At 38.3% G+C, this 27,301-nt stretch overlaps 1 protein-coding gene across 1 annotated transcript in view; it reads right to left on the reverse strand.

Annotated features, from left to right (window-relative positions):
* Nucleotides 1–2,131: 2,131 nt before the first annotated feature.
* The window catches only part of CTNND2 (catenin delta 2), a 246,117-nt gene continuing 220,947 nt past the window's right edge, over nucleotides 2,132–27,301 (reverse strand). Inside the window, exons 14-17 of the mRNA XM_063299934.1 lie at nucleotides 23,862–23,988; nucleotides 12,478–12,609; nucleotides 6,048–6,121; nucleotides 2,132–3,411 (exon numbers count right to left, since the gene is read on the reverse strand). Coding sequence (XP_063156004.1) covers nucleotides 3,151–3,411; nucleotides 6,048–6,121; nucleotides 12,478–12,609; nucleotides 23,862–23,988 — 594 coding nt within the window. The 3' untranslated portion in view covers nucleotides 2,132–3,150. The remainder of the gene's footprint in view (nucleotides 3,412–6,047; nucleotides 6,122–12,477; nucleotides 12,610–23,861; nucleotides 23,989–27,301) is intronic.

Below are 27,301 nucleotides of genomic sequence, written 5' to 3' on the forward strand. Positions count from 1 at the left end.
TAGCTCTCATCCTATGCAAATTGAGGACATAGCCTTGAGTACCGATCCCTCTCCCTAACCCAGATCTTTATACAGGAAGACTACCGACAGAAGACATTTCATCTTTCAAAAAGTTTGTGGGTCAGTATTCTCACTGGAGGAAGAAAAGAACCAGTCAAGTTTCCAAAATCATTCCTGTCATGTTGGTGACTTTGGGTTGTATATTAGTAACAACACAGACACAATAGACTCTGGAAAAGGTTCAGTGGTCAAGGGTTCAACTATTACAGTCCCTTGTGCTGCATTAGAGGTAGCGTATGAAGTCCTCCTGGGAAACTTCAGGGTGAGAGGTTGCCTAGCAGAAATGGAGGGTACTGTGGAATTAGGGGGCTCACATCACTTGTTGCAAGTGTAACATCTACTGCCCAGTTCTCTGCTGCAAGACCTTAAGGGGGCAACAAACAGAGCATCTGGACTCCAATCAGCCCTTCATTTAAAACAAATGCCTGCAGGACTGTTATACAAAATGCTACCAAACACAGGGATATACCAGATGTCAAGACTCAAATTTTAATTTGTTATTTTTAAAGATTTGATAATTCTGATAACACTTATATACTTTAAATACAAATGGTGTGCATATCTGTGCATATATATATATATATATATATATATATATATCCACCAAACCCTTCCCTCTATTAACTTTCTCATCTGGATTTTTTTCCGATTTATTGTAAGAGGAGAGAGGCAACTGCTTACTATTAAAGAGAACGATTTGCCTGAAAAAGTTAATTACGACACTAAAATCACTGGCAAATGCTGTTTATGGTACAAGATACACTTTTGTTTCTGTTGTATCTGCTCTAACACAGTTAACAACTCAGAAATATTTAATCATTTAGTGATAAAAGATTACCAAAGCTGAAAAATTATTACCATAGATTTAAAAATGCCTTTTTTTCTTAAAACAAAATTTAGCCTGAAACCTAGATAAATGACACACACAAAAGGAATCCCTTCCTGCAGGTCCTATCACTTGACCATCAATTACCAGAAATTGAAGTAATTCAGATTGATTTCATTGCATGTGTTCATTGTATGTCAGTCTAACCTCACAGCAGTTAGTACTTGGATAGCTGAGCGTCTGATTCTCCTACCATTTTCTGGTCTGCCTCAAACAATTTGGCTAATCAGAGATTATTGTTCTTTCTCATGGGCCATGCTGCATCCAGGATAATACTGGTGGCACATGTTGAAGTGCTGCGGCTGTGATCTTCACGCATGATGGTGATGCGTTGCATCACAGGGTGAAAGAATGAATATAATGCCCTCTGAAGGGGCTGCAGAGGGTTGCTTATACTTACCCATATTTCTCACATGATAGACCAGGCTTCTCCTATCTTCCTCTGTTAAATTTGTTTAGACAGGTGTTTAAAATGGACAAAAGTGTTTGGTATTTTATATACTATTTGGGAATGGGTGGATTAGGACACAAATTAGAACCCATCACCATGTTCTGATCCTTTTATGAAATTCTGTCTACTCTTCTGGTAGACTGGTTTTCTTTGGAGTCAGCAGAGCACCTCAAGCAACGCCCCAGGCATCGTCTTCCACTTAGGGGGCTGCTGTAATAATGCAAAGCTCCAGCATCTACGTAGCATCTCCTGCCTTCCTGCCATAGTTTGCTTTCCTCACTAGAACTGTCAGCAGAGCATATCTCCCTTCCCTGTCAGATTGGGGAAACAACTGTCCCAGTGCAAAACATACTCTCCCATTCCACATTTTGGTTTGAGATACTAGAAACATCTACAATACTGCCTTCCACCCAAAACAGAAACAAAACTAAACTAAACTAAACTAACACCCGAATGTATTGCTACACTGAGCAAGCCTATACACCTGTTTTTTTGTGTATGAGCGTGCAAAAGGTCTTGTATTTCATCTGAAGGCCACCAGATTCTTATACACAAAACAGAATTCTATTATGTCTGGCAATACCATGATGAAACACTGTTTTATGCTGCACAAACATACACACAAAGTAGTATGCACACACGGTGAGGACAGACACACATATACGTACATACACCAGCAAGAATGTATATTTTGATTAAGGATCTTGGAAATAGACATTCTTAGCAAATATGGATGACAGATCAGTTGTAATTTATTTTCTTTTAACACTGTATCATCATAAAGAAAACTGGTATAAATGAAAAAATCTATTTCAAATATCTACATCTAAAATTTTAGGCAGTGAAAAAGCACTTTGTTGACAAGGAGTGTGGAATGATGAATGTTAATTGTCAGAAACTGCTGAATGCCTTTTTTTAGTTGCCACAAACAAATTCACATATCAGAACGAACAATACTGCTAAATATCAGTTTTTGTTTTCTCCTGTTAAAATGCACTGGGGAAAAGAAAAAAGAAAAGAGAAAAGAGAAAAGAAAAAAAAAACACCCTCCCTTACCCCTGGAAATTCATACATATCTCAAAGTTGTGTAATTGAAGCAATATTTAGAACCATAGATGAAGAAACACTGTGGCATTGGTGTAATATACACAATGCACTTTGCGCGCGCTCTCTCTCTCTGGTTTTTAAATCTGTAATGTACATCAAATACTTTACAACAATGCATTAACAAAAGGCAAGAAACATCTTGCTGTACAGAGGAAATCCCAAATGCAACTTGAAGCCTAAATTCACAATGGATGAAGAGAGGAAACAAAGGGTGAGAAGCTGTCCCCCATAAGGTTTGTAAACTGTTCAGTTTCTTGTGCTTAACTCTGGATTCACTCCGGTGGTTGTAACTTCCCTAACTTCCTTCAGCCACATTCAGTGTACAGTACTATTTGTTTTAAACTCTACAATACAAGGTCAACTGCAAAGCTGCCCTCCCCCCCCAATATATTTCTATATCTATATTTAAGAGACAGGATTCTATAGATACAGAAATAGATACACATCCCACTCTTTCTAATGAACACTCCCGCGCTTAGCTTCCCATTCTTTTAGCCATCTAAAGGTACCTTAATTGTTCCAGACTGAGTATTAGGGCCTTTCTACGGAACAGGCTTTAACAAACTAAATTTGCAGGAAAAGAATGTCTTGTGATATGCATGCACATGCACAGTTCCTGGACCTCTTCTTTTTTCTTGCCCAAATCTCAAACCCAGGAATCTGGAGAGGCTGGATAGTGGCTTGTTTCATAATTGAGTTCGCTATAGGGCCGAGCAGCAGAATAGAAATCGACGTAGTTGCCGGTGGACTTGAGTCCCAGGTGCATGTTGTACTCGCTGGCAGGTGGGCGATGATGCACTTGGTCCTCAAAGAAGGACTCATCATAGTTTCTTGTTGAATTTTGAAATGGCTGATATGGTTCGTATTCCTTTCTCGTGGGCTCTTGTGGGACTGGCTGTGTTGAAACCTATCAACAGAATAAAAAGCCTTGGGTTGTTAGGGAAGACTGTAATGACAGGAAACAAACCACTGCGTCATTTCGAGTGCAGAGCAAGGTTCCATTTCAGTGGGGCTTATTAAGCAGACAGTGTGAACGTTACCAACATTTCAGCTGCTACGGAAAATATCTTAGTCTTCCTGGATAAATGTCACAGTTCTGCTTTCTCTTTCTCCAAAGGTTGCTTTGCATTTGCAACTACTTTTAACAGAAGTTTTGCTTAAAAAAGGGGTAAAGTTATAAGGCTCTGGAGACTTCACACTACACTTTTACAAATAATAAGATATTTGGGTCCAGAATCTCAGATTGCAGAATGTGAAGGTAAATGATCTTAGGAACGTTTGTCTATGGGTCAAATTCACACATTCAAGTATCTTGTTTGAGACATCTAGACCCTTTCCAGAGCAAGCCCCATCACGTCAGATCACCTCCCACTTCTCAACCTCATAGCTCTTCATAGGCCCTGATCCATATTATTGGTACTACTTATTTCATCCTCATATGTCACATAATTATAAAGCTTATAATATTTAACTTCTGTAAGAGGCCAAATTCATAAAGAAATGCAAATACAACTTATCCTATTCATTTTTGTTCCTATTTCTGGCTCATGAGTTTGTTTATTTGCTTGCTTGTTCTATAATTTGTGAATTTACAAAATTATCCTTTTAGAAGAAAAATCCACCTTCTCTAAGTAAAAAAAATTGCTAAACCATCATATGGAATTTGAAATACAGAGAGTGGAAACTGAGGTTTTTGTAATATTATATCTCTGTCTGTCTGTCTGTCTGTCTATCTATCTATCTAATCAATCATCTCCTAGCTGCACTCTAGTAGTAATGGTTTCAGACCAGAAAGCTACTTGCAGAAACTTTTAGTCCACAGTTACTTGGAAAAGTCATCCCAAGGGGGAACCCTGGGCAGGGTAACACTACCATCTTTTAAGTAGGAGATGGGAGCCAGTTTGGTGTAGTGGTTAAAGGCTCTGGGCTAGGAACCAAGAGACCATGAGTTCCAGTCCTGCTTTAGGCATGAAGCCAGCTGGCTGACTTTCTCTCAGCCCTAAGAAGTGATGGTGATGACTTCCGGTGAAGACATGGTGAGCTAGATGTTCCTGAAGGAGCAGGGACAGCATTATGACTGAAATCGCCAACCAGAGGATGGATCCTGGCTGGTGAAAGCTCTCTGGAGAAAAGGAGAGATCATGGCATTGCTCACATGTACTCCGGAAGGCTGCTCCTCATGCAAAAACTAAGGTTTTTGCGGTCGGCTGGTGAGTGGAGTGGCTGGAAGTTGAGGGACACTATCTATGCCCGCAACCATAATTTATTTATTTAATTTTTATCCCGCCTTTATTATTTTTATAAATGTAGCCTATATGGACATAAATCTTGAGCTGAGCCTCATTTCTTAATCACTTTTTGAATTATTTTTATTGCTTTTTAAATACTAAGAACCTTTGGAATGGCAAGTTTGATGGCATTCAACCCTTAACAAACAAAATTTTAAGTGTGACTTTAAGGACTTAGCAATTTTGGGGAATAAATGGCAAAAGGGTGATTAAAATATATTTTTTGGAAAGTTATAAATGGATTAAGGGTCTAGATTGACTTGAAGTGGGATTTTCAAATTAACTGAATGAATCCTTCCCATGGGAAAACAGTTTGTGTTTTGAATTGTGAAAAAACCCCAACATGATAGGATGGGACTTTGAAGGTTGGACATTAGAGGGAGCTAACATTATCTGAAAATAAAAAGGAAGTAGGCAATGGCAAATGACTTCTGAAAATGTTGCCAGGAAAACTGCAGGGACTTGTTCTGGCAGTTACCAGGAATCAAGACTGACTGGAAGGCATGCACACACACACACACAAATAGGAGATGAAATACATAATGGTATTTAATCTATTAAATCTCTTCAACCACATGATGACGGCCATTTTCTTTTACTTGTGAGGGAACTTAACTACTCATTAAAATCTAGTAAGCTGAGTTTTTAAACTACCACAAAACAACCTCCCATTGAAAGCTGTTTTCACAAATATGCGATTGGTGTTTTCCATTTTCATGAAAATACACAGTATTTCTAATATTGGTCTCTCTCTTTCACTCCCTCACATTCTTCTCAACAGAATCACATCCTTCAACAACTTTCTTTATAATGGCGTTCCTCCCAGCCTCATTTTTCTCTTCTCATACTTATATGCCATAGAAAATGTAAGTAACATATAGAGATCTTTAATACTTTTGGCAGGAGACTACTTCAAATGATTTCAAGAGGAACTACTTTTTGCAAATGCCCAGTTTTCACTCTCGTTTGTTATTTGCAAATAAAGAAAGGCATTTGCTTACAAACAAAATAATGCAAATGTTTCTGCCATGTATTGATGCATCTGAATAACAAAGCTGCTTGAGAAATAGCTGAATATAAATTGCATTTCCATAATTTACTGATAAATATGGCATTTACCAGGACAGACTAGAAAAAGTTCAGAACTGTGAAGTACTGAATAGGTTTTCAGCTCTGATTCTTTAGGATTATTACAGCTAAATTAATCAATTTATTTTTCTAGTTCAAAAAGGAGTAAGTTGATTTAGCCACTTACTTGGTTGTGCTTGATATCTTCAGCAGGTGCACCATAAGAATTTCTGTACAAAGTAGAGATTCCAGAGTTCTGACCTAAAAGTGGGAGAAAGAGGGATTATGTTACCAGGCACAATGGCAATTATGTATGTGGATTAGTAGTGGTGGTAGAGTGAATTCAGTGAGCCTTTATTAGTAATTATTTACTCATTTCCACATGAATCATCTCTAAAAAAGAACATGTGACAGACGTGTGTTCTTCATTCCTTCCATTTATTAGGAAGCTAGCAATGTTTCTGCTGTACCACAGTCAGTCACTGAAGCTTACTACATACAGATTTCTTAAAACATTTTAACAGAGAGAAGTAGCTGTGAAATCAATCTTGCATCAATGAACAATTGACTCTAGTTGTCCAAGACATATTAGCAGACCAGAGATTAAGGGATGACAGCACATTGGAAAGGGAACAGTTGTGTGTAGAAATGCTTTGCTAAATCATTCTGTGCTTTTCAGAGCCATAAATAAATGTATGAATGTTCAATTTAAAGCAGTGTCAAGAAGATTGTGCTGTCATAAGAAATTACTTTTTCAGAACACAATGCATCATACAAATTCCTGGATCACTCAGAAGGGTTGAGGAGAGATTTGATTCCTGGGAAAATGTGTTTTGTTTATTTAAAGTATTTTCTACTCTCATACTGAGCCAAAAAGCCTGATTTTCCTTGCTGTCATATTTGGTGGGGGAGTACTAGAGAAAGGGTAGATATAACAGGACTGTAGATATATACAGTACATCTGATGACACAATTCTTTAAGAGGAGTGGTGCCAGTCGCCATACAGTAGTTGATATAGATGGAACATTACATAATTACACTGAATGTATATATCTCACATACGTCTTAGAATGTCTGGCCACATATTACTAGTTTTGGAAGCTAGTCATTCTAGTGGGTGGTGTGAGGGAAACAATCTTCCCAGATTCAAACAATGGTTATTAGAATGAAAACTGAATTACTTCCTTTCTTATCCATATGTTGAGTAGCCTTCTCCAAACAGTTTGTGAGGTAATGGGTGATATATTTTACTGGTTTGTATGGGTTGTTTTTGAAGCCTATACTCCAAATATAACAATCTATTTTGTGAGTGAGTGTTCAGGTAGGAGATGGGCGGTGTGGGGGAGATGGGTGGTGATAAAAATATGATAAATAAAATAAAATAAAATAGTGTCTAACCTGTGGGCTGCCAGCAGTCAAGTGTGTTCCTTTAAGTTCTCCCAGATTTTACTGTCCACCAGCAGCAAATCCCCATCAAGGTGCAAGCTGTGGGCATATGTGTGTATTATGGAAATATATTTATGTATAAGAAATCATGAGACATTATGTATATGAGAAAGTGTTTACTCACATTGACTTTATACCTGGAAATCAGCTGAGATAAGAATGTGATGGGATCATTGTAAATGTGTGGTTGTGCGAATAATCATTTTAAAAATCTGAAAAAAATTAAATTAAAAATCTACTTGCTTCTTGGGCAAAAAAAATCAATCCTCAAAGAATGAGTATAAGCTTAGCTAATAACAACATCAGAATTAGCTCTCCTTTTCTGATGCAGTTTTAAAACTACCAGGGTTACAAGAGAGTTCCACAACAGGCATCCTTATAAACAACCTGAACCCCAACATATAGTAGGTGTATTTGGAATTATGCAAACCAGCAGTATGTCATGCTCCCAGATCAAACGTTCTCAGAACAATTGATTGGACTCGCATGCATGTTTCAGCCGACACGTGTATTATTCTTGCGAGTCGGAGGCACGGGAGGGGGAACATTGTTGGAGTGTGAAATCATTTTGTTTGGACTATCTTGTAATGCCAAGGTCGTTTGCAAGGAGCCAGTGAAGACAGCTGCAGATTCTTACACTAACTGGCATGAGGGAGGGGTGCATACCTGAGATGGGGAGTGGGGGGGAATTTGAATTTACTGAAGATGTTTAATGGGGAAAAAGCATGGGCTTTTTCATTTGCAACTTTTTCCTTTGTACTGAATGCTACACACCATTAAAGAGAATTCTAAGTAAATGCTTATGAGTCAGATTTAATGGGAAGTTGAGTGTTCCAGTCATCACACAGTACTGGTTTTATGTTCATTCCACTGGGTAAAAAGAGTTTGGAAAGACTGAATATTAGCTGATTTCAAAATGATGACAGGCTCTTGAAAATGCAAGTGTCACCAGTAAACTGATTGAGATTATTTAAGAGGAGTCTTGACACTTCTATTGTGTTCTTTTGTTGGGAAGGTCTTGTAAAAGGATTCCATGAGGTTAAATCAAAACAAGACCGAACATGACTAGTTCTTTGGAGAGATTGTGTGACTGACCACATCACTAACATCAGATGTTTCTACAATGGGACTGGAATTGCAAGTTTAAGGGACTTAACTCAGAGAACTGCAACCATCAGGCCTGAGAATAATGGATCCAAGCCACTGGAAGTCCTTGTTACAGCTGCCACTATCTCCCCTCCTTTTCTCACCAAAGCTGGTTCAAAGGCAGGGATGGCTCCATATTCCTAATACTCTCCTGTGCCAATTACAGTACAGCTGTAATCAACACTTCTATGGCTGCATCTATCTCTGTGCCTCTCTCTGGCCCTGCAGTTACAATTCAGCCGGAAAGAAAAACTGAATGCAAATTATCTGTCAGAGTTTAAAAAGAAAGGCTCACAAAGCTGAGATTTCATATCATGCTTTATTGAACTTTTTAATGTTTGGTTGATTCTGGTTTTCTTTCATGTTAGTTGAAGGCTTTTTCAAGGTGGTAATTCATTTCATACAGAAATAGAATAATTGTTTCTTCATTTAGTCTTCATCTTCTCTTCAGATTTGATGTGGTACCCATGTGCCACAAGCTTGGCTCTGGTAGCCTGAAAAAGCAAATAAGACTTGTAATCTCTGTTCTCAACCAGACAACACAAGCTATTACAAATGACATTTGTTTTGGCTTGACTGTCTAGACTCCCAGACACTTGACCATCTGGCAGGGCGCAAAAATGAGGCTCTTGTCTGTGCATTAGTACTGTAGCCAACTAAAATGCAAGGTAGAGGGGGCAAAGAGAAAGAAGCAAACATCACAAGAACTGATATAACAACAAAATGCTGCAGAAAGTCACTAGTTAAAAAATGAGAAAAGAAAGTGGTAGATTAGCCATCTTTGCTTGAAACAGCTTAATAAACTTGCTCACACTTCAACAATGTATCAGTGTGGCCTTCTACATTGCCCGAATAGATTCTGACAAGCAAGGCTGCCTTTACAGCTGTGCAAGAAGCAGTCAACCATATGCCTGCCCCACACAACCCAGGCGTGGCACTGAGGGGTGATGAGTGATAAGATGGTATAACAGCAGCAGGTCCCAGTGTAGGTTTGCTTCACGCAAGGGCTTAACTGTACCCCCGAGACATCAAAGATATAAAGAGTCAGCACAACAAATGCACGGCATTACATTTACACTAGGGAAGAAGCTAAAATGGGCTCTTAAACATTGAAATCCAATTCTGAACAGTACCTTATCAGAATGCTGGTTGCTGTTTTTCTGGTTCTTCACAAGTTCTTCTACCTCTTGATGAATCAATTATCTAATGAAGTGTGAAGGACTCATGGGCTTCATATGATCAGAGCTACTGTTCTTGTAGAGTTCATTTCATCTTTTGGCGCCACTAGATGAAATCTGGGGTAAACTGTAGCACATGGCATTGCAGCATGATGTAACCACATTGCTGTTTAAGAAGAAGCTTAGAATGATAGCTCTTGAGAGACTGGTCTCCTATTATCAGACAAAATTACTGAAAGGAACAGCTGTCAAGCATTACAATCTAGAGCTGTGGATCCACTGGGGTTTACTACAGTTAATATTAAATAGCTTAGTATTTTTAAATAGTCTTTTCCCTGCTTGTCCTTTTTTCCCCTCAACATACATGTTTAGATCAGGATTTTTCAACTGTGTTCCTAGAACTTGAGGGGCTTCTGTGAGAAACTAAGGACAAATAAAAACTTTATTCAAAGGTAGCCAAGGGCATCCATAACAATTTTTCTAAGATCCAGTAGAAAAGGCAGGACTTGTCAGCTTACATTCAGACCTCCCCCTTCCTAGGGGAGGGGTGTTTGTGCTTATTATGGCTCTGCCTCTTAATCAGAGGCAAAGCAATTTTTTTTAACTAACAGGATTTGTGTCCTGATAGAGTTTGAAAATCCCTGATTTAGATGATTCCACCTAAAGATGTTTTTATTAAGAAATTTACCTGTTTCTACATGTGCCCCTATTCAGATGGCTGGGACCTTCCTTTCTTATATGAAAACCAGGGGCCCCTCATCTAATTTTGGTTTTGTCTTGTTTTGGCTTCCCATCTCATCCATTTTGTGAGCTGCTTAACAAACATATTTTGGATGAACAATGAAGATACTTCAATAATAATCTTAAAATACTGAGAAATTAATAGCTTCAGGTTAAGATTGGTTCTGTGCCAAGCCTGTCCATGGCTTGTCAACAAAAGATAAATGTTACCCCTTTCCCTAAGTGAATTGCTTTAGTCTCCTTAAATTATTCCGGTAGAGATAGATGAGTAGAAAACTAAACTCCCTTTGCTCTGTGTATGGTGACCATACTCTCATTTTCACCACCAGAAAGTTGGCCATATAACTCTTTATTCTTTTCTGCTGAAGAACGAGGTTAGTAGAGGATGTATTATAAAGGTAAAATTGTCCCTGTAGTGAGAAACAGGTGGTGAGCTACTAAAGAACTTCACAACTGGCAGGCCATCATTTAACTGACTATCCATCACTAAAAATATATTGGAAATTAATAACAACATTATTAGTTGCTAAAATAGCGATTTCTTATTATTAGCACAATAGCAGCACAAACCCAGAACATTCAGGCTGATAAATGGTGGGATTTTGGAGAAATGAATGGTACCAAACACAGACCAATGCAGATGTCTTTTTTCCCTTAAGATCCCTTGAAGCATTACAGAAAAAGTGTTCTCTTCACCAGAGCAATGGTGAGCAGTTCTTCTTTGTCTCATGGTGACATAAGGAGAAAATATGTTTGTGTGCAAAGTGCAGCTGTTTGCACCTCAGATGCCTTTGCACGTATACACATGCACTGTCAGAGCTTGGGATTATTCTAGATGATGTCACAGGTATAACATCTGGAGGGGCAAAGAAGCTCATACTGTATAATGAATCTAAACACCTGGGAGAAGCTATAATCATCAATAAAGGCATGTCATTAAACCAGCCTTTCCCAATGTGATGCACTCCACATATATTGCTCTCAGATCTCCAAATATCCAACTCCCCAAACCCCCAGCCAATGACAGGGGATTATGGGATCTATAGTCTGAAATATGTGGATAGCATTAGAGTCCTTTCATCCAGGTGAAATGCAGTTTAGCTCTAAGCTACTTTTTGTAACAAAACGTTTCTCAATATATGCTGATTTTCATGTCCTCTTCCCAAATGTATGAGTCTTAGATACTTTTTTACCTGAGAAGTTGGGTGGCACCAGATTCAGTCTGCTGCTTTATTTTGAGATGAAAGAAATACCTTATAGATCTCTTTTACATCCCTTCTTTTCAAAAAAAAGTATAAATACTACAGTCTCAAATAGCCAGTAAACCACACAACTGTAAAGTTAAGCTGACCAAAAAGTTTTTTGGAAGAAACTTTTAATTAGGGTGTTTCAAAGAGAGAAAGTTATATTCCCTAAAGATAATGCAGAACTGTAAAAAAAAATAAAATAAAAAAATAGGGTTGTCACAAGTACTGATTTACTGCACATGGGATCAGTTACAGTAATATAATTCCTGCCAAACCATAAGAATAGCTAGAGATGACTGTGTGTGTTCTCCAATATTGTGTTATTAAGCCACAATGAGTAGTTCATACTTACATCCTTCGGTTTAAAGCAGTGTTTTGCATCCTTCAATTTAAAGCATGCTGGCAGAGGAATTCTGGGAGTTGAAGTCCACACATCTTAAAGTTGCTAAGGTTGAGAAACACTGCTTTAAAGGAAGGAGGAGGAGAGGAGGAAGACAAAGAGGAAATGAAATCAGATGAAGCTTCTTTTCCTTTTATAAGGGAAATACAATTAGGACGCAAACTTTATTCCTATAGTAAACATTATTTTGAAGGCTTCATAGACTGAAGGCTTGAAGTTTTGAAACAGAAAGGTTTAAATCTGACATTCAATAAATATACAAACCGAATTCAGTCAAGTTGTAAAAATTGCTTCAAAATGATTAGCAGTATTTGACTGGAAGACTTTAATGTATTTTACAGAGTGTAAAGCTTACAACATGCTTATACAAGTATATCTGGATTACCAATACAGCCAATTCCAGCCCAGAATGTTTACTTCCACTAATGTTTATGTATCACATATAATTGCTGCCTCACCTGTCATGGTGTCTTTTCTAGAAGTATGCTCTCCTTTATTCCCATGGTAAGTAGCATTTGTTCCGGTTGACTCATAATCTGTTTTTCTTTCTTTTAAACTGATCATTTCCCGAGGGGAGGCTGGGGCACTTGCTAGCAAACAAAAACAAATGCAGATTTTAAAACTCTTGACTGCATGAGTTACATACTAAAGTATATGAACACACATGTTCTACGCAATGCAGTTAGCTTGAAAAGAGTGAATCTCTCTAAATCTATTTTCATTTGAAAATCTGTGACATCTGGACATACATAAAACATTTAAATAGAACTAATCTTAATCATAGACCTTAGAAATGAAACTTAACATACTGCCTTGTCAGCTGTTCAAACTTTTATCAGAAAAGCCAAAGGTAAAGGCATTCAGAAAAACTGTGACAGCTCTGCATCTGCTAAACCCCACTGATACTGCAGATCAATCAACAGCATCACAAAAAAGTGGGATAAAATGATGATGATGATGTCGTCGTCACAGGCCAAATATGGCAGTCCTGAACCTTTCTGCAATTATTCAAAGGTACTCTCATCTATGAGTTCTGCAGAATTTGTCATAATGAGAGATTGCGCACACAGCCATTTCATCTGACTTCTTTTATGATTTACCACTTGGTAGCCCAGAATCATGGTGATACTGTATTCATATCAGTTCTTCAAAGGTCCAAAGTTGCAAAAGCAGATTATGAAATTTAATAAACCCAGGACTGATTTGATATTCTCATATACTTTCGATGTTGGCTTTTCATTAAGATGCACAGTAGCAACAGCACGTTTTTGCTCAAAGCAAAAGACAAAGGGAACATCATTTGACTAATGATTAAAGACAGCATTCTGCTCCCTTTTCACCAGTTATTAACGGCTTCACTAGTTTTCTTTCAAAACAATTAGTTCTTTTCGGCAAGAAAGGAGCTTTGGAAACTCAACATTTCTGCTATGACTTCCTGATTCTTTTCTTCCGTTATGTAGCCCAATATACTTTTTTGTTCTTGATAAGCAGTCTGTCCCACGCTGCTCTTTCAGGACCAAAGAATCCAATCTAGTCATACGTGAGTGATCCCTAAACTAAATTTAGCCACCAGCTAGCAGTAAGTGTTCACAGGTAGGATATACATGCTTTTCAATGCTATGGGATCATCAGATCAGGGGGTGTTGTGGAATGTGTGGACAATGCACTTTCAGATAGATCCTTTCAAGAGGCAGATTGTTCATAATCTTCCAGAATTGTACCCCAGATAGCAGTATAGCTTGTATATAAACTCCACAAGTAAATGCTTTTCTTTCAAGTCAAACTATTATCAAAATTGCTACCAATAAAACATAGTAATCAAATTCTCTAGGCCCATATAAAGTTGTCATCCAGCCTGCCATCCTTGCCTTTTTATATCAGAAATTAGCTGGATTTGTAATGTTTGGTCAGGTTTGTTGATTCATCTTTTCCAAAACAGGAATCTTCTGCTAGCTGTCTGGAGCACTCTGATTGCAGCAAGAGCCTCTTCCAATTCAAAATAAATGCATGCTTCCTCTTTGCTCATTCACACTGAAGAGGCAATCAGTTTCTCAAAAGAAAGCACACAGGGAGCCTGATGTATATTTTCTCCCTACATGGCTTTTGAAAATCTCACTTGTTTATTCAATTAGGGCTTAAAACAAAACAAAACAAAACAAAACAAAACAAAACAAAACAAAACAAAACAAAACAAAACAAAACAAAACAAAAACCTAGCTACATTTTTTTCTTCCAGGCTTGACTGTTTTCCCTCCCAGCCAAAATGAGCAGATCTTGTGATCAGTTTTATAGGTTCCTGAGGAGAGCACCCACTTTTTTTTCCCGATGAAGAACCTGTGGCCGCTTGCAATTTCTCAAGGATCCAAGTAATATGTCAATGGCTGTGCTTGGACAAAAGATTTTTTTGAAGCCCCACATCTTTGGGATCTTCACAGTCACCAGCTCTTGGGACAAGCAATGTCAGAAACTTGAATGTTAATGCTTTCCATGCTTTTTGCCATCTCATTGTTTTCTTATAAAATAATGTTGAATTTGATTTTCTTAACTAAATTCAATTTTGCATGGATTTTGGTTTCCTGCCCCGTACCCCACGTGCTATCTATTCAGTCATGTTGAAGCCATATATTATCAGTTTGCTCTCAGATATTATAAAATATTTTAATAAGTTGTTATGCCAAAACCCAATGAAAATGCATAGTAATGGCAGTTTACCTAAAGGTTTTAGAAACATTGAGGAAAAACTCTGTGCCCAAATCCATTATGTAGTGTCAAATCTCTCCACAACTTAGGAGGGAACGTTTTAAAAAAAAACAACGAACACAGCAATATGTAATCTTACGTGAATTAGGCAATGACAATAAAGCCTATTACATTGCTATTAGACTAGGTAACATATCCAGAATGTATTCCAACCAGCACGGAATGGGAAAGACCAGAAGAATATATAACCATGATTTAAAATATACCCCTGGAAATTCCACCACTATCCATCAGTCAGTGATTAATTCATGGAGACAGGTAACAATTGTGTAAGAATGTAATTTCCCACACAAGTACCCCTAACAGTACAGCAGAACCCTGCTATAATGAGAGGTTGGCATTCATGTGTGGTTGTTACAAGCATACACTACAGGAAAAAAGCAGCTCTGTAACTCTGCTCATAAAGCCCGCTGAGGCTCACATAGCCTCCCTGAAACAGAGGTTCAAAGCTCACCCAGGCGAGAGATGGGAACTTGAATCCCACAAGAGGGAAATGCTTCCACTCTCCTTTTCTACAGCTGGAGAACAAAAGTGCTCAGCCACAGATGACAGAAACCAGAAAGTACAGGTAAAAGCTGCTCTGGAATAACGCAGAGGCTATGTACCCAAGTTGCTTGGTTGAACGTAAAGTGCTGCTTCAGACCCTGTTGGACTGTTGGCCTTCTGCAAGGTCTTAGTTTTTTCCCTAGGCAATGGGCCTGAATGCTGGACAATCCATCCAGAAATGGAATGATTTGAATGGGAACATGTTGTTTTTAGTCTCCGTTATTCTGTATTGGGTGTCTGTGTGTTCTGTTGCTGCTGTGAATTTAATGGCCATATAAAATATTTAAATTAATCAATAAGGTGATGTGAGGCAGGTGACACTTAGAAACACTAAAACCAATTTGGAATACTGCTGCATAGTCTAGAAGCCTGACTCTCATGGGGCCAGTAGTCTCCCCAGGTCTGCCTAAAAGCAGCACCGCTGGCCCCTTTGTGAACCCCCATAATCCAGGAAACAAGAATGAGTAATAAGGGGGAGAAACCACTGATCCTGGATTTGTATTCTGCCCCATACAACTCCAAGGTTATATTATGGGGCCAAAGAGAAGAGGAAAAGATGCCCATTTTGGGGTTGTTAGTAACAAAAACCAACCAACCAAAAACCCACACAAGCAACAATGGAAAATACTTTATTGACCAAGCAACCAGAAGGAAGTGGAACCTGGAAAATTAAGACAAGTGAGAGGCTGTTCTTCAGCAGGGTCCTAGACACAGAGCAGGGGAGCAAGCATAGGATCTGATGCATTTGCTGCATAACTGCCAGTCATAGTACGTAAGTTGTCATGCAGGTTCTCAACTCTATGCAGCCTTCTAGGCACAGCTGCTGCTTGTAAGGGAATCTTCCTCCTCTCCTGCTTTTAGCAGGATATGAGATAGTTCTTGTGTTTGTAGAACGGTCTGTGGAAAACAAGAGGAAATGGAGAAGAGTGAGGCACAGGCAGTGATCGGAACTCATCATTTTTAAATCTGGATACATGGTTGGTATTTGTTGGTAGGGGGAGAGAAAAGTGAGTGATGCCATCTGGTACTTTGCCAGTGCTCAGAACTCAGCCTCCAACCCCCACCGGGGAAAGAGATGCTGGTGGCTGTGAATGTAGCCATGTTTAAGTTAAAAGTGGGTCTCCCTTCGGGGCCAAGGGAATGCATATGGCATTTGGGGGGAGCCCAAGGGCTGCAGTGAGTGGGACAATGATTCAAAGTGGATGAAGCTAAATTATTTTCCTTATTTGAGACAGGAGGCCTGTGCGGTACCACCAGTTTCCAGCAGCAGTGGTAAGAGAAGAATCTGGGACCTCAAAAAACGAAAAAGGCTCAGCAGCTGCATGTGGATGCTGTGATGGCTTATTCTGTTGTACACGTGTTGCTCTCTCAGGCAGAATTGTGCATGAGTGAAATGAATGGCGGCTGTCGACAGCTGCAGAGTTTCATTTGAGTGGGGATAAGTGCTTTCTCTCTGAGTGTGAACACATTTCCTTCTGTCATTAGTTTAGGCAAGTCACCTTATTTACAAAGGGAAAGGGGAGACAGTCACAGCAGTTAACACTTTGCAGCAATTGTTCTTCTCTTCCCTTGCTTACCTGTGTGAATTGTTCTATCCTGATATTCCCCAGTTCGTGGAATGCAATTTGGGGTTGGATGTTTGCATTCAGAGTCCCAGGATGAACTGCCTTGGTGAGTACTAAGCACAGAAGTTAGCAGCATATTCCAGTTTCTGTAAGGGTTTCAGAGATAGGTTTTTTCCCAATAGTAAACTTCCTTCTTGTGAAAATTAAACATACAATAGAAATTTAAAAAGAAGATGAGGAAGGGAATGTTTAATAAAGCCAACGTGTCTACTGTTTGAATATTAAAAATGGCCAAGAAGCAAAATAGATCAATTAAAATAAACATTAAACACATTTGTTCTCAGTGAGATACTGGTAATGGGATGAAAATACAACATAACCTTCCTGGACAGGCAGTCTATGAAAAAAATGTTTTTTTTCTGGTTCCCTCTTGCTAAATCTTGTCAACAGTTGACCTGACATGGTGGGAACTTTCATACAGATACAGGTGGTTGTTTTGTGTGTTATGATTTGAAGCCTCTTCAGTGTTCTAAAAGATAGTGGTCAATAACTGTGAAGAAGAAAACTCATCAGCTCCTTGAAGGAGTACACAGAGAAGAAAATTCTCAAAGAAAAAATCTTGAAGTCTTGAAATATGATGTAGCTTGATTTGGTTGCCTCAGTGATTGTGCAACTTTCCTGTTCCATGAGAACCAGTGCGGTGTGGTGGTAAAGGTGTTGGACAAGGAGAGGAGAGACCATGGTTCTAATCCACACTCAGCCACAGAAGCTCGTGGGATGACTTTTGGTCACTCACTTTTTCTCAGCCCAACCTATGTCACAGAGTTGTTGTGAGCAAAAAATTGGAGGAGGGAGTGTTCTGAATGTCATCTTGAACTCCTGAATGAAAGGCAGGATATAAATGAAACAAAATAGATACTTCAGCACACTTTGATAACTCTTGTTTTATTTCCTGGCCAACCCACCCAGGATATGCTAATGAAAAGTTCCAGTGTAAGAATAAAACAAACTTTTTTTTTTAAAGTAAGCGTTGAGAGATGGTCTAATCCTTTAGAGCAAGAATGGAAAAAATTCTAATTGCTCTGAGGCCATAGTTAATTATTTTGGTCTTGCAGGGCTGTAGGGGATATAGAGTGATCCCCTCTGACAATGTTTAATGGTCCTGGGTTTTTCTCTCACTAAAAATAAGTGTGTCACAAGTTCCAGAAATATAATGCACCTCAGTATTTTGGGGGGCGGGAGGGGGAAGCAGCTGTCTCACCCAAAAATAGACATTTGGGTGCAGAATTTCAGTGGTACAATCTTGGGGGAATCTGGTGGTTGTGTAAGTCCCAGCTCTGTTTCATTGCATGGGAATTAATTAATCAGAAGTCAAATAGCTAGCTCATCAGTAGACTGGTTACTTCCTTCACTGACCAGCACACTCTGTAATAAACCATAATATAGTTACATTGTCTGGGCCTAGCATGTTGTGTGAATCACTGTCTTAACAAATGAAAACAAATCATGGTTTATGAATCTGATATATGAACCTAGGCACTATCATTTCTAGCAAGATCTTTAATTTCAAGTATCTGCATCCTCACCACAGTCAACATACCTTCATGGAACTTCTCTTCATAAGCTTGGGAGCATCTAAGTCAAGTCAAGTTACTCCAGTTGTGGAGATCTAATTGTTTGGGTCCTGAATATCTGCTCTTTGTCCCCAACTTCAGCCACCAAGTGTTTTAATATGTACAATTGTTTTGCTAAGGAAATACTCCAAGATTCCAGTATTTAAACTTCACAGCTATGGTATAGAATGGCTATGTTTATTACTAATAAAAAAGATAGAACTCTTCTTTCTTTTGACAGCCATAAGTAATAGATTTCCTTAAAAATCTACTTCCTCAGCTTTACTTTATGACTTGAAAGAGATTCTTAAGAGAACAAATAGAGCTTCCTAGAAGTGACAAAGGCTGCCACTAATGTGCATCATGGTGAGAAACATTTCTAATCTGTGGCATAATCTATTTTGCACGAGAGAGGAGAATTCTCCAAGTTAGTTCTTTATTAAAGAATATCAGTGTATTTTTTCCTCCATATATTCTACTAACAAGGAAACTCTTGTGTTGTAATGGTAATCTGATTATGTCTCTAAACGCTTTTGCTATTATCAATATATTCATGCAAAATTACCAATGCTATGGTCTATATGTTTGTAGCATAGTTAAATATTTTAAACAAAGAACCTTCTGCTGTACTTATGAAAGTGAGCATCAGTGGAATATATCTGCTTGCTTACAACTACACAATACATACAAGTAACTGTTGAATTCTACTTTGCCAGTATGTTGCTCAGATGAATTAAAGATAATTGAGATTAACTAATATCCTGACCTTGTCCAGGCTTGGAAGTTAATGAGGGTTAGATCTGGTTAGAACCTGAATGGCAGATCTTTAGGAACTAACAGGACTGTAAACTATCCTGGAAAGAAAAAAAAATCCATCCCAGAAGACCACCATTTCAAACCATTTTCATATTATTGCTAAGAAATCTACATGGATGTATCCATGACCTTACCAAATGTTGAGGCTGACTCAAAAAACGTTCCTTTTATTCTGTCAACAAAATCTGCTCAACGTCTTCCTCTTCTCAAAAGTATTCATGGCTTAATGCAAAAATAATAATGGATGGAGGTGGGCTGACTGAGATAGGTAAGTTCTTACATAGGAAGCATCTGGGAAAGTAAAACTCAGCTGACACGAATGCTAACGTATGCAAGTATTTTACAAGCTTGTTTGTAAAATGCCTGAGCAGGGAGATTATGTTCTAAGAGATATGGGAAAACCCTAAGAAAAAATGTCAAGGACTTCTTCCTGAGCAGTCTTGCTGAGCCACCCAACATTTCTTGGCTTCTGGGCAATGGGTAGGCCCTTATTAGGGAGTTTTTGCTTTTTATGCTGCCCGTAATATATATGCAGAAATACTGGATTTGACCGAAGTGTGAAGCTTGAATTTTTGAAAGTGAAAAATTTTGCTCTGCTAATCTGGTTCTTAAAAAAATGTTTATAATCCTTTTTGGCTAAAGAAGGAATGAATCTTAAATTTATTTAAATATTGGACCAAACATATAAGCACTGGCCTCCTTCAATCCAGTCAAAGGTGGATTTCCAATTAATAGGTCCTTGAAAAGAAGATCAAGTATTTTTTTAGTAACTATTTTCTTTTCATCTGTCTCTGTGTCAAAATCATTCTCCCATAACAGGAACCATTTGTTTAATTATTTCATTGGGCCCCAGCAAATCCAAGATACTCTAGTCATGGTTAGATTATCTATAACTGAGGTCTCTAGGGATCAGGTTTTTGTAATTCATCTACTTACTCTAGGCACCTGAAGTTCCATGTGTGTGTGTGCGCGCATGCGTGCACCTTTGGGTCAGGTCTGACTCCTGGCAACTGCCTGGACACGTCCCTGCAGTTTTCTTGGCAAGGTTTTTGGAAGTGGTTTGCCATTGCCTTCTTCCCAGGGCTGAGACAGAATGACCCAAAGTCACCCAGCTGGCTTGGTGCCTCAGGAAGGACCAGACTCATGGTCTTCTGGTTTTCAGCTCAGTGCTGTATCCACTACACCAAACTGGCTGTCCCTACAATCCCTAGCCAAATGGAAACAGATGACCCAGAGAGTCCCAAGCTATGCTATTTTCCCCACCCCAGGTTTCCTAAACAAAGGGGGATTAGATTTTGCTTAGAAAGAAAGGGTACCCCAAACACTATTACATGGCAGCTTTATTGGCTTGGTTTTTCCACAGTGGAAAAACCAAAATAAAGAAAGGCGTGTTTCCACAGTGAGGTACCAGTCTTAGCCAAGGAAGAGCATGAAAAGGGACTTCAAAGTTACTCAGAAAGTATTTTTATTTCCTCTTTCTGTCTTTTAGGAGAAATTATATCTACAAATTACAATTTACAGTTTAACCCAAAGCTTGGAACACATTCTCTCTCTATATGTAGATCAATGTGCCCCTTGCCTTGATAACTTAGTGGTGAGAATTTCAGCCCAACTCTTTTTTAGTTTGTCATAGCTGCATTGGTTCCTTCAACTGATGCTTGTGCCGGTCTACAATAGACTTCCACATGGAACAGACTCTGCATCCAGTCCCCAATGTATGTCCCCAATGAAAATAATCAGAACTTTTTTATTTTTGCTCTTCCTCAAAGAAATTCCTTGAACACTGATTCTGTGTACTTAATGTGCATTTGTCAATGAAAGTCTTTATTTGAAGAGACTTTATATGTGGAGTTACTGAATTCATTCATAAAAACACTTCTGACATTCTTTTACAATCACATAGTGAATACATATAAGGAAATGTTCATGAGTCTGAGATGTGCTTGAGCACACCTAGTAACACCCTCCAAAGTTAGGTACGACTCAACAACAATACACAAATCATAGTACGCTACTCATTTCTAGTAGCTTGGAAGTTCAGTTAATTGCCTATTGATCCAGTTCATAGTCACCATGCAATAGTGGGAAGCTTTGGTAGTACGTTTTCCAACTTGTCTGGGCTGGATATACTACTGGAATATCAATTGTCTGATTTCAGTGAAATAAGTACATGAAGAAAATGTCATACACTGACATGCTGAATAAAGTAAGGAAGTCACTGTAATAAACAGTCTTAAGTGAGAATGGGGTGAAACAGTTTCACCTTTTTTTTTTTTGCTGATGATACCCAGCTTTACATCTCCACCCCAGGTCACCTGAATGATGCCGTGTGTGTCCTGTCCCAATGCCTGGAGACCGTGGGGGCCTGGATGGAACACGACAGGCTTCGGCTCAACCCAGGCAAGACTGAGTGGCTTTGGATGTTTAGACCTTTGGGTGCCAGGGATCTTCCATCTTTGGTTCTGGATGGGGTGGCACTGCCTCAGACAGACATGTGTGCAATCTGCGGGTCCTCCTGGAATCATGGCTCCTGCCGGAAGAGCAGGTGGCAGCCATGACTAGGGGGACCTTTGCACACCTTCGGGTTGTGCACCAGTTATGCCTGTTGTGGACCAGGAGGCCCTGCTCACTGTCACTCATGCCCTCCCATCTGAACTAATGCAATGTGCATAAAAGCTCCAACTGGTGCAGAATGCAGCTGTATGGGTAATAAATAGCACTGGTTACTTGGTGCAAGTAACACCATTACTTCATGAGCTGTATTGGCAGCCAATGTGCTTCCAAGTCCTGTTCAAAGTGAGTCACTTTTAAAGCCCTTCGAGGCTTGGGACTGGGTTACTGAGGGACTGTCTCTCCCCGGTTATTTCTACCCGTCTTATTTGGTCTGACAGGATGGACATGTGCTGGACCCCATTGGCTGAGGAATGCCAGTTGGCAGGGCCCAGAAGGCATGCCTTTTCTGGCCCAGTGCCCTCCCTGTGGAACAGTCTCCCTCTGGAGATTAGGATGGCCTAAAACCTGCTGGCCTTTCATAAGGCCCTGGTTCTGTGTCTGGCCCTGGGGCCCTGAGTGTGTGAAGGGACCTGTCTCCTGGCTGTGTTAGTGATTGTCAGTTGTGATACCTTCCTCAGCTGCTGTGTATTTTATACATTTTTATATTGTGGTTGGAATTGCTTTTAACTTATTTTAATATTGTTTGCTGCCCAGAGTCACTTGTTGAGATGGGCGGCCATACAAATTGATTGATTGAATAAATAAATAAATAGCATATGTAAAGGCAGACACTTTGAACAAGGAACATAAGAAAACTAATTTCTCTTGCCCTATAATGCAAACTGATAAGCTAACATTTTAAAAAGTATGTGCTATAATTTGTAGTTAAGTAATGAATAGAATAACATTAAGGTGGGAACCCTTGGCCTACCAAGAAATAAGTCCCATGGACATAGTTGTACAAAAACCCACAGGATCATAAATATAAGGGCTGGAAGGAACCTTGCAGATCATCTAATTGAATGTCCTGCCCTAAGAAAGGTCAAGGTAATAGCAGCTGATTGCTCTCCTCATGGCTCTTCCTCCCGAAGGTAACACTTCAAAGTGAGTGCTTACTGCCTGTACATCTTTGAAGAGTTCCAGAAACAAATATTTTAATATGCCTAATTATTTTATTGATGTATTTTCATGTACAAATATATAACTGTTCCATCTTCTTTTTTATTCCAGCTAGGTAATGACAACAGCATCCGAAGGAAATGAGCTCTAGTGGGTGCTATGAATATTATTTTTACTTTCCACAGAAGATCTAGAGAGAACAATACTCTCTACTCTTCTGACTATGCTTTCCTTGTCATTCCTTCTTTACATATATATTTTATATGTAATTCTGCAATTTTATTCCCACCTTTCTTTACTTTCCTTGTGATTAATTGAAAATTCATTTCAAATACATATTAATAACAATTATTCATGGAGGAAACAATGTTTCAGGTCTTTGTGATTATTTCTCACTTCTGCAGTTTAAGCCTGTTTCCCTGCAAGATAACCCAGGGTGATGTCAAGGTTACCCAAGCCAGCATACCCAAGCCAGATCTGGCAACTATGAACAATAAACAGGAACAGCTATTACAAGTACATACAGAATTACAGTAATTATTATAGATAATGTACCTAAAGCAAATTTCAATGCAAATTATTTCATGTATCATCTTCCTTTAGCAGGCCCACAATTATCAACAATTTACAAATAATCAACCAACGATGTGGCTAAGTATAGATTTGAACCTAAATTACCAAATTAGTAATACATGTAATAATTTCTCAACTTGATGAACAACACACAATTTCAGAAATGGGAACTGCTTCTTTTGGCTTTATCCAGAATGTTTTGTGATGGCAAAGAACATTTATAAAGTAGCAAATAGATAAACAGTACCTTTTCCATGCCTCAGTACAGTTAATAATTCCTTTGATAATATTTCAGTTCTTTATTGGAATTTGATGAATTGCTTCCCTGATTATTCAATTACGTATACCTGGTCTTACCTGAACGATTGTTGGGAGACATGCGCACCGGAGAGATGGAAGGTGTGCGTGAGGAAGAATACGGCCTTTGTCTGTCCCTCTCTATCGTTGATGATGAAGCTACAAAATGATACTGTGACCATCCATCCTGCATGGGAACAGCATAAAACAACAGTAAAAAGGCTGAACAGGAAACAAGTATGAAACAAGATACAAGTCTGAAATATAAATGTTTGTTTGTTTGTTTAATAATCTAACTTCAGTGTTAGGGGATATGTAATTGAGTAACTTCCTCTTATGGGCCAGTCTTGTTCTTCATTAACAGGCAGGTCTTTCACACTATCTTTTTCCATATTTTTTTCCTTACTTTAAATTTTTTTCTCACAAAATAATGCTTCTTTTGTAATACGGAGTCACTGCAGGCTGACTGGCCTTCCCTTCACCAATAGGTAGACCCACACACAAGTATAATGTGAATATGTGAGGGTGCCCTGACTTTTATACTAAGAATCTCGTAAAAATATTGTATATTTTATAGGTTAGTTCCAGGTGAATTTCATCTAAGGAGGATTACAGAATGGAATAGCATGGACTGGGATATAAGAGGACTAAGAGAAAGAGAAGATTTTGGGAGACTTTCCCACTTTCCCAAAGCAGGGAAGACTGCCAGGTGAGGAGGTGAAAAGAAAATGTTGATGTTTAAACTGATTTCTAAGTATCTAGTGGAACTACTGTTTAAATGACCTAGAGCTATAGTTGTTGTAGTTAGGGATTGTAGAAAACTAATATAAGGGAGAACATATACTATTGAGTGTATACTGATCATATCCCAAACTGGGCAGGAGACTCCAAGAAACAAAGAATGACAGCACTGGATATGCCTGAATAGAGTTGGATATAATTATTAATACTGGAGTTCCTCTAAAACAAAGGGAAATGGCAAATGCCACAATAAGTTTATCTGGATCCAAACCTATTTCTCTTCATTCTTCAGTAAATGAGTAACTATTAATAAGATTAACTTTCTACATTTTTAGCTGCTGTTTTGGTTAATTGCCAATGTTAGTGGACCCTGTCCTTAACTTTTTTTCAACACTGATTTCCTTCTGTGGGTAAAATAAAATAAAATGAATGAAATTGAAGTGCAATCCAACCTCTTGAACAACCATCTAAGTTTTAAGTCTCCGGCAACTGAAAATTAGATAAGAAACTATAGGAAAGAAAACTGATTACCAGTAAAGACCAGTAAAAATAACTAGTAAAGGCCAGTTAACTTTCATTACCAGTGATAAGATATCATCATTGCTGAAATCTACCACATTCCTGCTCAGTAACCAGATGTCTTAGAAAAGTATTTGAAATCTGGGACAAACATATTATATATTATTGATATGACATATTATTTTCAGATGCTAGTGCTTATTAAATATTAATCAATAGTTACAGAATATTCAGTCTCTAGAACAAAAAGAAACAATAAGTATTTTCAAAACACACCCATTGGTTTTATTTATTCACAGGAAAAGATTTTACATGTCTTTTCAAAAGCAAACTTAATTTAGGAGTGGTCAATCTGAGACCATGCAAAGGTGACCATTTATTTTTCAAAAATAAGAATGAGAAAACGAGGAGTCCAGTTTTAAAAATACTATGATACTGTAATAGTATTTCAGTATACAAAATAGAGAGGAAATGATAATGAATGCCTTAATGAATTCCATGTTCTTTCTATCACCCAACCCTTTCCCTAAACTTAGTTAAATCACAGCTCACAAGCTTTCTAAAAAAAAGGTGATAGATGTTTGAACATTGCTTAATAAATGGCTTTAATTGACTACAGGGATACAAGTTCTAGTAGGCAACCTATTTTGACTGATCAGCCATGTATTTGGGCAATCCCAAATGACTCCCTAAGGCTTTTTTCTTTTTAAAGCCCCTGAATTTCCCTAAGATTGGGACATCAACATTTGGTAGCAAGTTTTATGGCTTACAGCAGTGTGATTTCCTGTTAATTTTCTGAGTGAAATAAAAACAAAAATATGCAATAGATCTCTACCTTACCACATTTTTTAAAAATCAAACCTCATTCTTAGGGTGGCATATGTTATATTAATAGTAAATACATAAAGTAACTCTGACACTTCCAAAAACAAACAAACAAAACAGAAGAAAAAAAGGAAATATTGATCCCACCCTCTTAATAACATGACCATTTAGGCACTCTGCGGCCCTTGTTTAATTTTTTTTTAAGATTAAAAAGAAAAACCCACCGGTTGCTAAAAGATTGCCCACCACAGCTGTAATTGAGGCTTTTTTTGGCTAATATCCTTGCTCACATACAACAATGTAGCAGACTGGGTTACCAAAAAAAGAAGGATGTTTAACAAAAGGGAAAATGAAAATACAAGCCTTTTCTGTAGTAGCTCTCACCCTCTGGCACACGCTTCCCTGGGAAGTACATTTAGTACCCTTTCTCCTTGCATTTTGCAAAGTAATACAAAACTACTGTTCCAACGTGCATTTTGCCTGAATTTATTGTGGATATGCAGAGGCATTGTATTTTTAATGATCTGATTGTTTTCTATCTTATTCCTGCTCTGTTATTCACTGCCCAATCTTAATTGAGTGAGTGGTCTACATATATTGTAAAAGAAACAAATAAAGATCGATCTACATAATGCTATAATGTGAAATGTCTCATGTTTACAGCTGAATGAAATGGGGGCTTGATGGAAGTTAGTCCTGGGTCAAGACCTAATGGAGTCAAGGGTCCATATGTCAGAAGGACCAAATTACCCCTTAACAATTCACAGATCAACCATATAACAGCCAATAACATCAATAAGAGAAATTTTGATAGAGAAGTTCTGGAAGGCTTGTTCTTGGAAATATTGATAAAAATAAGCAATAAAACTAGCCATAGCATTCCATGTTTACATACATACATACAAACATACATACTGTAATTTTACAAGGAACGATATTAAATGCACCAGCATCACGCTGTTTCAGCGGTGGAAAATAGTATTTTTAACAAGATAGTGTATATTTTTAATTACATATAGTAAACCATACCATGTCAATGAAATTAATATAGTAACGGGCCTCAAATTGTGAAGCAGTACAACTGAACTCAGTGAGATTGTCCTTGAGTTAATTGATTGTGGAGTGAAAGCTCAAATAGCAGAATGCAAACCCATTCTCTCTGAAGTCAATTTAAGTCAATATGTTTCTCTTTCCTATAAATCTAGGCTTGCCCAAAGGGTTCTTAAAATAATAGCTTAAAGTCAACCAAATCCCTGCTCCACTTACAAAAGCCAAACAGAGTGGCATTTGAATGGGATAAGACCGTGTCTTCTACCAAATTTGAGAGGAATAGGCTAGCTCCAGAGACAGTAAACAAGCAATTTTGGCTTATTATAATTTGTAAATCATAACAGTTTTGGTCCAGACATTCCTAC

The sequence above is a fragment of the Candoia aspera genome, chromosome 3, assembly GCF_035149785.1.
Source record: "Candoia aspera isolate rCanAsp1 chromosome 3, rCanAsp1.hap2, whole genome shotgun sequence".
Classification (NCBI taxonomy): domain Eukaryota; kingdom Metazoa; phylum Chordata; class Lepidosauria; order Squamata; family Boidae; genus Candoia; species Candoia aspera.